The sequence below is a fragment of the Melitaea cinxia genome, chromosome 20 (genome assembly GCF_905220565.1).
Source record: "Melitaea cinxia chromosome 20, ilMelCinx1.1, whole genome shotgun sequence".
Taxonomy (NCBI): Eukaryota; Metazoa; Arthropoda; class Insecta; order Lepidoptera; family Nymphalidae; genus Melitaea; species Melitaea cinxia.
Window position 1 is genome coordinate 4,170,553 of NC_059413.1, and position 11,891 is coordinate 4,182,443.

An 11,891-nucleotide genomic window follows, 5' to 3' on the forward strand; every position below is an offset into this window, starting at 1 on the left:
AAGTTTGAGTTCCTCTCCTGTTTTACAAGACAAGTAGCCACTTTTTTGCTTTATAGTATATGTAGTAAATAATTGCCATATACAAGCCAAAAAGAAAAAAGTGGGAGCAATAATAATAATATATTATGTGTGTATGTATATATATATATACATAATATGATGGGTGTATGAACTAAAACATTCCAAGAAATTATTATGTTTTAATCATTTATTTAATTTCAGAATATCATTCCTTTTGCACCTTGCTTATATTTTTTACTTAAACATAATTTATTTAATAAAGATTTTTTTTATTGTAATTGGTATTATTTTTATGGTTCATAAATTTTGATTTTCATATACTATATATAAAAAAATGTACATATATATCAACTTTAGAAACTAAATTGAACCTCTTCTCAGTTTTTAATAAACTTCTATATTTTTTTCTCTTAAATAAGATGCTTTTAATTTTTTTATAAGAATTCAAATAACTAATAATATAACCAAAAATAATTTTTTCAGACAGTTTTTTTATGTTACATAATTTGTTCATTTAAATTCTGAGGTGTAATACGTATGTTAGACATATTTGAGCGCATCCACTGGCATTCTTGTTACACCTACTAGTCTATTGCCTAATTAAATTTTGTTTAATAAAATAAATTTTAGTAGAACTTTAAATTTTCAAAAATGATTACCATACATACCTGGCATTGGCATATTTAAAGGACCTATAGGGTATGGGACACTTGGCATGCGTTGGGGAGTGCCGTAGCTCGGGTATGGTAAATAAGGCTTGCTTACTCCATTACCATAGGAACTTTGGCCTCCGGTCCTCAATAGATCACACATTTTTTCTGATTTAAACTTTCTTAGGTGCATAGTTTTGCGAATGGATTTAAAATCTTCAAGAAATTTATCGACATCTATTTTGCCAGAGAGAAAATCTTGTGCTACACTTTCTGATTGTTCCTCTGCTTCGGCCGCAGCTGTTTGTAACAATGCTAATGTAGTATCAGGGGATATTCCTGCTGATTTTGACTCTGAAAATAGTATTTTCAAAGAGTAAAAGCTATGTATTATATATTTAGTAAAAATGAAAATGTATACAAGTTATTTATTAAATGGTCTGAGCTTAATGGATTCCTTACATGAGTTCATTTCCAATACTAGACAAGTCAATTTTTCAACCATTCTTACAACATATGAAAGTGAACTAATTTATAATAAGTTAATAATAATAATAAGAATAATAATAAAAACTCTTTATAAGTACAAAATAAATACATATATAAGATAAGTACAAAAGGCCTTATCGCTAATGAGCGATCTCTTCCAGGCAAACTTTGGGCAGAAGCAATGGTGTAATTTTATGTAGATGGTTTAGGTGTACAGTTTTATCAAAACACATACAATATATATATATATATATATATATATATATATATATATATATACAAATAAACAATGTAAAAAAATAAAAAAATAAAGAGTTATTTATTAACATAACAACAAACATAAAATACTTTTTAGAAATTTACATTATATAAAACTTGGTTGGAAATAAATAAAAGTAGTTCTTATCCTTAGTAAAAACATCGGATGAAATTTGTTATAAAAAAAAATTAAAAATTTGGAGAGAATCACTTGAAAATTACCTCCTGATATAATATGACCGAGGCTATTTTACCAGTGAAGTTACTGTCATGCCATTATACAAGCTCAAATTTATTTATTTATTTATTTAAATAAATAAATAAATTTGAAAATAAAAATGAAATATTTTTATATGACCAGGTTAGCAAACAAGGTTACTATCTACTTGATGCAAAGAGGTTACTGCAGCCTATAGATGTCTACAATGCCAGAAACATCGCAGACGCATTGCCTGCCTTACCGCAGACCCTACTGGATATCAGTATTGTTTTTATCTTCTTTAAAGTTGAGGTACTTACCTAAATGTGCTGTTCCAAATTTTGAGCAGGATATAATCATACTGTACAGTACTATACTGCGTACTGTGTAGAGTATGTAGTGTGTACTGTGTCCTACCTCAATAAAAATAGTACTTACTGTATTCATTCAGCAACTCCTGAATACGACTGCATAGTTTTTCTCCTGTTTCAGATTTTTCTTGCACCTGTGATTTTAATTCCTCTAATTCTGGTTCCTTGCTCAAATTGAATTCTGCTAAAGATCTGTTACTTGCTATTATCATCTCCCTTTCTGTGTCCCAATCTTTTACCTTGAAATATACATAAAAATGTAATTTAATATAGTACAATAAATGTACCAATTATAGTACAGTGACAACAATAGTGGAGTGAGTCACCTAGTGAGTTAAATTAATATGATATTATTGTTTATTATTTTGAAATTAAAATTAATACATAAAATTGTACCTGTTTCACATCCTTTAGAACGGAATCGAATTTCGTATCATCATTAAGCATTTCTTTCAATTCATCCGAATTCAGATGGGCCAGCAGCCCAATGGTAGATGGATAATCTGGTTGAATCATCTTTACGTATGTCTAATAAACTATGTGTTTCACAAGTAAAGTAAGAAACGTAACAAGTACTTAAAAATATGATTTGTTGTTTTTTTTGCTAACGTAAATGATTATTTCCGGAACAAATATAATTGTAAGTATTTCGTTCTTTAATCTGCGATAAAGTTGTTTTCAGTTTAGTTTGACAGCAATAGCACAGATATTATATTGTAAATTCTGTCTATTTTTACTGGTGACGGTTATGACTTATGACACTGGTTTTTAAATTTGGTTAAAATAATAGAATATTTTATACATAAGGTTATAATCTCGACCGCACCGATCAAGAAGCTTATACAAATAAACAGTGTTATACACTGTTTTATATAAGCTTCTTGGCATTTTTTTTTTTTGATATCGCAGCGGAACCCAGTTACGGGTAATATCCAGGATGCCCGGGTAGGCATTCCTAGACCGTATGTCAGCTTCAGCACTTGGGGGTGCAATACCGACCAAAACCCCTGTGGGAGCCTTCAGCCGCTTTAATTGGAGGGTCCCGGATCTGCAGACATCAGGATCCCTCCAGCGACAGGCTGGCCTCGGCGAAAATACCAGACTTCTCCTCCGTGGGGACTGTCCGGCTCACCTCTGCTCATGACACGGGCACAGGGGCGTTACTGGAGGTGCATTAAGTAGCGCCTCCTACGCACCCCCGTTCGTCGCCTGCGGACGGAGGCCTCGTCGGCGGCCTCCTCTCTCATCCGCTCGTCATTCTCCTTTTGGGACATTACTGTCTCGCAAAAGGAGACCATAGCCTTCCAGGACTCGTCGTCGCCGAGCATCGCTGTGATAACGCTCGGCAGTGACAAATCCTCTCCGAGGACTGTCGTCAGATCGCGACGCAGCGCCGCCCATCTCGGGCACACCTCGAGGGTGAAATGAAGACGTAATAATCTACATATCTCCTGTATTACTTTGTTAAGATTATTTAAATCTCTTAAAATGTGTGAAAAAAATAGCATCATAGCATTAAGAGTGACGATTAAATGTATAATATTTTTAAAATAAATCCTTTAATACTTATGATATTAAATTGTCTTATTACTTAAGAAATCTATAATTTATTAATACATATACATATATATTTATGAAGCACTATCTAAATACAACACGAATATATAAAAATACGAACAATACTAAACATAAATTTTGTTTGATATATGCGCATATATTGCTAAAATTATTTCCAACTGCTAGTTCTGACGTCACACGAGAAGAGATATAATTATAATTATGAAAATTCGTACCTCTCTACGTAACAGTTTTATGTGCATGCAGACGTTGGTTTCTGATTTATAAGACACTATAACATTAAAAAAATATTATATTATGATATATCCACAGGCCTATAATGCCCGTACTTTGTTATTTCAAAATTTTATTTTTATTAATAATCGTTACTTGGTACTTAAACAACCGCAACTTACATCAAGAAAACCAATTATTCTAACTTAGTGTCCCTAATGCAGACGTGAGTACACCAACCAAAATTACGTTAATTTAATTGATATCCTATAACATCAAAAATTATGAAAGGACTAACTAGAGTCACTCGGACGATACTCTTATGAGCTTGCCATTAAGCCAGTTATTTATAATCGATTAAGGGTACGTAAACGGCTTAAGCAAATTGAAGTTCTTTTCATTCGATCGCATAAAGTTATAACTTAAAGCCACGCGCTGTTCACAAACTGTTAAACAATTTAAAAAAAAACTTAGTGTGTGCTCAAGATCGCATGACAGAAGTGAAAACTTCATTGGAAATCGCATTCAAGCAATAATGTAATAAGTCCCAAGTTCACCCAATTGAGCCTTTTACCGTTCAGCAGCGAAGAGCAGCTATCTATATTTTTCTCGCTCGGGTTCACTCGGTGGTCCCAAGTTGATCCGATCGAGTCATTTACCTGCAAAAAAATGTATGTGCGGTACACAGTAAAAGCAGTTTTCACTTCTAAAACATTTCCATTATCTGTCGTTAAATTTTTTAAAGGTAATTGGAAAAAATTAACTCTATTTACCGGTATTTTATTATGGTAATTGCTATAGCGTTACAAGCCGTGTATATATCGACTATCAGTTACAAAATATCGATATTGTCTTATTGATTAAAGTTGCACTAATTCGTGATGTCAATGTCACTTTTATGAAATTAAAAATGTCATCAACTTCAAACATTTCTAATTGTTTATAACTATTAACTAATTTTAATCAATAACAAATAGAATAGTAAATTTATAAATCCTAAATAATAAATATATTGTACAATAAAACAGATGATTATAAAGTGTTCACAACACATTGTTATAAAGAAAGTCATATGTTCTAGTCAGATATGTTATTTACTGAGACACCATACAAATTGGATTATGTTTATAATTTTTATTTAAAATTTGTTGCTGAAACATTAATTTATATAAGAAATTTTATATTGTATATTAGTGTTTGGTTGGTGGGTTACTTGTTGGTGTGCTGTGTAGTTTACCGTCGGTATGCAAGAAAGTTACCTACTCGGACTCGTGGCTCTCTCGGCGCCAAGAGAGTGTTGATAGTGACTGCTCATCCTGACGATGAGTGTATGTTCTTTGGTCCTACAATTTTCAGATTGTGCGAACAAGGCGCTGAGGTTTATTTACTTTGTTTATCCAATGGTAATTTTTTTTTCTGTAACATACAATGCTTACTAAATAAACCTTTACTCACCACTTACGACAACTAAATCATTTGTAAAAGTTTATCAGTAAAGGTATTAGTAATCCAAAGATAGATAACGAAAATAATAAATTTGTTACATTATATTTTAACTTTTGTAGGTAATTATGAAGGGAAGGGCAATGAAAGAAAGAAAGAGTTATGGGATGCCTGTCTCGTTCTTGGTGTACCAGACAGCAACATCTGCCTTATCTCAGACACAAGATTGCAAGACAATCCAAAGGCTCAGTGGGCTGTCCCAGTTATAGCAAAACTAATACAACATCAGGTTGCAGCAATGGATATTGATACTCTAGTCACATTTGATAGAGGAGGTGTATCCTCACATCCAAACCACTCTGCAGTTTTTTACGCAGTTGCTTATATGTTTGTTGAGAAGAATATGCCACAAAGTAAGTTTATGAACTTTTTTTGTGATTCAAAACCTGTGGACCAGTATCAAATATTACCATTTTACTATATTTGCTAATGCAGTGAATGTAATAAATTATTGTATTAGTCTTACAGAATTAGTAAATATGTCAGCCCAAAATTATTTGCAGTGTATTGAAATTGAAAAGATTATAGCTCCATATGTAGAATGTAATAATCATTTATTTTATTTTTATTTTCAGAGTGCACGGTATACACATTAGATTCTGTAAATATATTAAGGAAATATTTGGGTTTTTTGGACTTGCCCTTAAGTTTTTTACTGTCTTCCAAAAGGTAATTATATATAATATCCTTTACACACATTATAAATACATGTCAGAATTCATGGATGAAACATTCCTCTTGAATACTTCAAATACTAAACAGTTAGGTATATAGAAAATTAAAGAAGTTCTTTATGAAAGGTATTTTTTATCCTATAACTCTTATAAAATTGATTAACTTGTGGAAAAAAATCACAGTTTTATAATAAATACTGATTTTTACATTAATCTAATATCTAAAGATATGAGATAATTATTCTTAAAAATCAATTGATGATTGAACAAGATGATGATGACAAGATAAACAACTAAATTTCAAACACTATTAACAACACACACACACATTAAACCTCTTGACATAAATGACCAGGAAACCAATAATTTATTTAACTAAAATTAATTTATTTTAACCTATGTTATTTTATTTTATTACATAAATGTTCAGAAGTGCTTGTAAAACCTACTTGAATAAATTTAATTTTGAATCATTTTCAGGTACTTCCTTCGTTGGACTGAAAGTCGTCGCGTGACGCGAGCTATGAAGCAACATAAAAGTCAAATGGTGTGGTTTAGATATTTATACATCATGTTCTCTAGGTACATGGTCATAAATACGCTCAGGAAAATAAACCTTGCTGACATTGAACTTGAGTTAGAAGTTGATGATTAATATTTTTTATTCCTTGTGTGAGTGTTTTTATGGTTTCCATGAGCAAATTGCCACTAACTTGTCCTAGTTTGTTTAGTAATTCTGAAATTGGTTTGGGTAAAACTAGTAAGTTCTTTGAAGGAAACAACACAAATTAAAGATGTGCAAAAAATTAAATCAAGTATTTACATGGCAACCCTAAGTATTATGCGTGAAAAAATGTTCGAATGTAGTTTTTTTTTTTTTTTATAATATAGACTAGACTAGGCTTTAGTCGACTTTTTCTAGCTGGTTCTGCAATTACAAATGTTTGATTTTTAACACTCACAAAGAGTTTTTAGTTTCTGATGTTGTTTCTTTAGTGTTTTATAAAGCTAGTGGCATGTGTTGTATTCATATAATAATTACAACAAACTAGGAAGCTAAGGAACTTACTTAAGTTGATACAAATAAAGAAGCAATTTACTACTTTTTAATCATTTTTTCCTTGTTGGATAGATTGAGGTAGTTTTGCCGTCCGTACTATTGATATGGTGTAAAATGAAAATGATTTGGTTTATTCATAACGTTATACCAAATATCTATATTTTTTTGTTGTTGTTTATTTAGTTTGTTATCATGGGATGATTTAAAGTTTTATAAAATTATTTAATCCACGGTGTCATGAAGTCTAAGTAAGGCTAACTGTAAACTAGACTAAAGTAAATTGGAATAACAATAAGTCGGTAGACTCAAGTAAAGTGGACGAAAATGGTCACAAAGCATATGTTTTAGCAAGATTAAAATATGCTATGTACTTGCATTAGCTTGGCGTACTTACTGTTTTAACAACGTGATCCTAAAAATAATTTTTTATATGTATTTTTATTTTGTTAATTTTTATGAAAAATTTTGTTAAAATACCTAATAAAATACTCTATTGTGTTGCTAGTGCTTTCAAAAAGCCTTAGATTTAGAATGGTAAATAAATCTTACTTTAAATTGTTTTATCATGTCTGATATTCATTTTATTTAATTATTACTAAAAATGAGAACAGTGAAGTAATTAATTTGTAAAAACAAATAAAAATATGCCCTATTATATATTAAGACATTGGAATGTTAAACTATAACAAAATTATAATAATATAAGTCGATATTTAAAAATAAATGTTCAAACTAGTGTAAGAAAAGGATTAGAAAAATATAAGAAACTAGAAAAGTGAATTTTTATAATTTAATTTTAATCGACTTGGGCTCGTTTCATTGTTTGATGATAAAAATAATTTTTCATAAAATTTATTGATAAGTTTTATCAGCGGAAGGTAAAAGGGTTTTTTCCAATTAATAAACTACAAATTTTGGATTCACAAGTTGCAAATAGAAATATTTGATTGGTAAATTGGAGTTCGATGGTTCGAAATAATATATGTACGAGTAACAAAACTGTAGTAACACTAGTAACTCGTATTATATCATAATGCTTCACCTACTGGATGCGCCATACGTCAAATAGCTTTATCAGCATCGGTGAAACTGGCCCCTAGCTTTTTTACGAATTATGTAGATTTGAATAACTTTGCGTATTTAACCCAAATCTTTTATACAGCTGTTAACCTTAAGAGTTTACTAAAAATATATAAAAATGATTTTATTGTTAAAAATATATGGGCTACCTACATCAATAAAAATAATATAATATAAAATATGGGTTTGATATTTGATTTAATAATAATAAAAAAACATGTACTATTTAAAAAAGTAAGAGTGATAAATTATTCTTCCTAAATTGTATCATCTAGTCTGTCTTATAACTATTTGTTTTAGGCTACTTCTTTTACATATCGATATTTTTAATTTTATTAAAAGACATGGTATTCTTACTCTGTTTTTTAATTAATACATATATTTTATTTTTAATTAAAATATACATAAAATTATTTTGTAATGTAATTATTGTTCGTCAAAAAAGTTCTTTGTTAAGTTTTTTAGAACCCTTTTCTTTCAAAAAGTACGCTAGGGTAAGATCGTATTAGTTCAATGATTCTCAAACTATTTTGTCACGATACACATTTAAACAATTTAAAATTTAGCGTGCACTATTTATAAAAAATATATATTAAAGGTTATTTACTTATATAATAAATATCTGTAAATTGGTTTTTATAAAATAATAATAATTTTGAATTTAAAATAAAAACGTTGATAATAAATTTTTTCGATGTCTGATGATGTCATATACATAAATTTGGCCATATTAAAGCATTACAATTTTACAATAGGTATAAATTTTGAAAATTTGGCGGCTACGCAAATATGCTGTCGCATTTATTTGAAAATCGATGTATTTCATCATTATCATTAAAATCGATTTCCTAGCCAATCAAGAACATTAATTTAATTAACGAGAAAAGATTTTTATATATTGACTACGCCTTGTAAAATTGGAAAACTCTCGTAGAAAAGTGTTCTGAAAAGTATTAGTATTAAAGACGCCTATTAACTAGCGATGTTACTCATTTAAGTTCATCGACAAACTTAGTGTTGATATGATTATATGAATATCAGCTACAATTCAGCATTTAGCTTTAAGTAGTGTTGTTTGTATATTTATGCTGTTTAATTATATGAATGTGTGGGAAATTTTTACCAGTATTGATCTCCTGTAGTGTTAGGATTTTTTTCGTAAAATGACTAATTTTTATTATAATTCCATTGTTTTGTCACCTTTTATTATAACCTTTTGAGATGTTTATTCTGCGTAGTTTTTATTTACCATACCTTACACGACTACAAATTACAATAAAAATATACTCAGAGATAATTTATCCTTGACCTTGCGTCTTGTTTTAATTTTATTATAAATAAAAATAACAACAACTGCTGTTTTTAACCGACTTAAAAAGGAGGAGGTTATCAATTCGACTCTGTTTTTTATGTGTATCTGATCTTTAGAGTTGATGGGTGGAGCGATATCGATGATTTTTTTAATCGAGAGGTGATGTTTGTCATTTGGTCCCATAGGACCAGTACTTTTTTAATTTGTCTAATAATGATGTACTTGATTATTTTCGTCAACCATCGTTGTATTACTTACTGGTTGATGATACTGAAGTCTGTTTTTTTTTCGTTTGCAAGCAAACAAATATGTTGGTTTGAAATATATAAAAAATATATAGAAACGACTGGCAGATTAAAAGTATTTTATTTCTGTTGGCATTCAATATATCCATAATACATTTTACAACAAATGTTATTTACCTTACACTTACATATCGATGCGAGAACTCTTCGAAACTTTTTATTTGCTAAACATTTAAAATTGACAATTACAGCGTTCTATACAAAGTTGAATTTATCAAGACTATTATCGTGCGCTCATAAGTTATCTACAAAATTATTGACGTTGTTCTAAAACAATTACGAGAAAAATTTCGAAAACGTAAGTAAATATGATAATCTAAAATACTTGTATGTAAGCTAGCCATCGCACTAAGATACGGACATCACAATCATTTTAACAAATTTTAAGTGGTTTTAAAAACAAATCCTAGTGATTAAATTTATAAAGTTATTTGATTCCTAATAGACCGACTAATAAAAATCGCAATAAATATTAATCATAAGAGAAAGGAGCGATATTGAATTTGCAAATAAAGTTAACATAAAAGGCGAAATATGTGTTTTGTAATTAAATATAAAATAAATAATTTCATATTTTTGCAGTTTATTACTAAAGTAGAGGTAATTAAACTTGCTTTAAAACATTCAGTTAAAATTGTATCTGAGGAGTCATTAAAAAAAGATTTTCACATATATTTATTTTTTATTTGGTAACTGAATTGATTAGGATGTAAACAATATAAAATGCATGATGCACTAACATTCTAAAATGTTTAACATTATTTATCAACTTGTTTAATTTCCCACAAAATTTCTATTAAGGTATTATGCATAAATTATTATTTTAATAAACCTGGTAATTTTAAGTACCTTAAATGCAAACAGATATAAAAATTATAAAAATACAGAAACAAAAAAAAAAACAAAAGCACTATGCGACGCTAAAAGCTGAAGCCATTTATTATCCTCTAAGTTTTAGAAGATTACTACCAGAAATTCTTGTAATTGATGTATTGTAATTAATTGTTAACACGCTATATAAAAATAAAAAAGCAAATTAGTGAAACAAAGCGTCTAGGAAATGAAATGTTATAAAAGACACGTAGAACCAAAAAGGTATTTCATAAAAATGAATTATTTCTGAAACTCGAATATAAATCAAAATAAATGATCACAAACTATTTATTAATGTAAAATTAAGGAACACTGAGTAAAATATATTACTTCATTAACATCATAACAGTATTTCCAGCGAATAACAACTTTTGACACCCAATGTACTGACAATAAATTAAGTTAATATATAACTATTTTCCTATATGCAATAACCGCATATCAATGAAGTGAATCAGACAGAGAGCTATTTAGGGAGATATATCGATAACTGTAATTCAAACTGTTTAAACGTCTCTCGGTACAGAAACTGGAATGTCACACAAATATTAAAATACTGATCTGTTAAACGTACTTAAATAAAATATACATGCAATCGCTTAAAACGGATGTTGCAACTTGAATCCAAGTTCGAACAGCGTTTGTTTGCTTCTGTTTTAATTTAACTACTAATCTTCAGCCACCGTACTGTACTAATTAAATATACCAAATTCACCTTGCAACATCCCCATACAAGTATAAGTAACCAAGCTACCGTTTATATACCTCAGGATGCTGTTAGAATACAAGTATATATTGCACCAATAATTTTTTTCCCCTAAAACATTCACGTCTCTACTATTTCACAAACTTTTACGCGAAAATATTTGCAATATGAATCATTTTATATCTATCGTAATATAATACACAACAGCCAAACAATACCCGCCCTAGGCGGGCGTTCACTTAAAGTAGAATGTTATTCATTAAACAGCGAAATATTTTAAAATCGGACCTAAAATGCTATATTATACCATTATCTATACCAATTATCGTTGCTAGTAAGTAATTGTCTAGATTTATTTCGAAATATATATTTTTTTGTTAGGTAACGACCGCACTACCTTTAACCACTGACTACATCGACTTATTAATATTTAAATAGTATATACCACATTTCAATGAAACTATTTTGCTAACGGTATGGATGCCCTTGCTTCAAACGAGATCGACATTTGAACGTATCGCGTGTAGACCACAGGTATACACAAATAAAACTTTACGAATATTACCATCCCTTACTAATATATATTGCTTTATCATTAA

General features: G+C 29.3%; 2 protein-coding genes across 2 annotated transcripts; one reads left to right on the top strand and one right to left on the bottom strand.

Annotated features, from left to right (window-relative positions):
• Positions 1-193: 193 nt before the first annotated feature.
• Positions 194-2,761, bottom strand: LOC123663416 (vacuolar protein sorting-associated protein 37C). Its single transcript, XM_045598101.1, has 3 exons — positions 2,385-2,761; positions 2,056-2,227; positions 194-1,025 (listed from the first exon to the last, which is right to left on the bottom strand). Exons 1-3 carry the CDS (start codon positions 2,502-2,504, stop codon positions 667-669), a joined length of 651 nt encoding a protein of 216 aa, XP_045454057.1. The 5' UTR covers positions 2,505-2,761; the 3' UTR covers positions 194-666.
• Positions 2,762-4,866: 2,105 nt separating this feature from the next.
• Positions 4,867-7,586, top strand: LOC123663490 (N-acetylglucosaminyl-phosphatidylinositol de-N-acetylase). The gene is made up of 4 exons (XM_045598165.1): positions 4,867-5,182; positions 5,345-5,635; positions 5,858-5,951; positions 6,437-7,586. Exons 1-4 carry the CDS (start codon positions 4,867-4,869, stop codon positions 6,609-6,611), a joined length of 876 nt encoding a protein of 291 aa, XP_045454121.1. The 3' UTR covers positions 6,612-7,586.
• The last annotated feature ends 4,305 nt before the right edge of the window (positions 7,587-11,891 follow it).

Coding starts and splice junctions, on each gene's coding strand:
- LOC123663490 (XM_045598165.1), top strand. CDS start 4,867: ATGTTATTTACTGAGACACCATACAAATTGGATTATGTTTATAATTTT. Junction 5,183..5,344: donor TTTACTTTGTTTATCCAATG/GTAATTTTTTTT, acceptor TAACTTTTGTAG/GTAATTATGAAGGGAAGGGC. Junction 5,952..6,436: donor TTTTTACTGTCTTCCAAAAG/GTAATTATATAT, acceptor AATCATTTTCAG/GTACTTCCTTCGTTGGACTG.
- LOC123663416 (XM_045598101.1), bottom strand. CDS start 2,504: ATGATTCAACCAGATTATCCATCTACCATTGGGCTGCTGGCCCATCTG. Junction 2,228..2,384: donor TTCTAAAGGATGTGAAACAG/GTACAATTTTAT, acceptor GTATATTTCAAG/GTAAAAGATTGGGACACAGA. Junction 1,026..2,055: donor GGAGTTGCTGAATGAATACA/GTAAGTACTATT, acceptor TACTATTTTCAG/AGTCAAAATCAGCAGGAATA.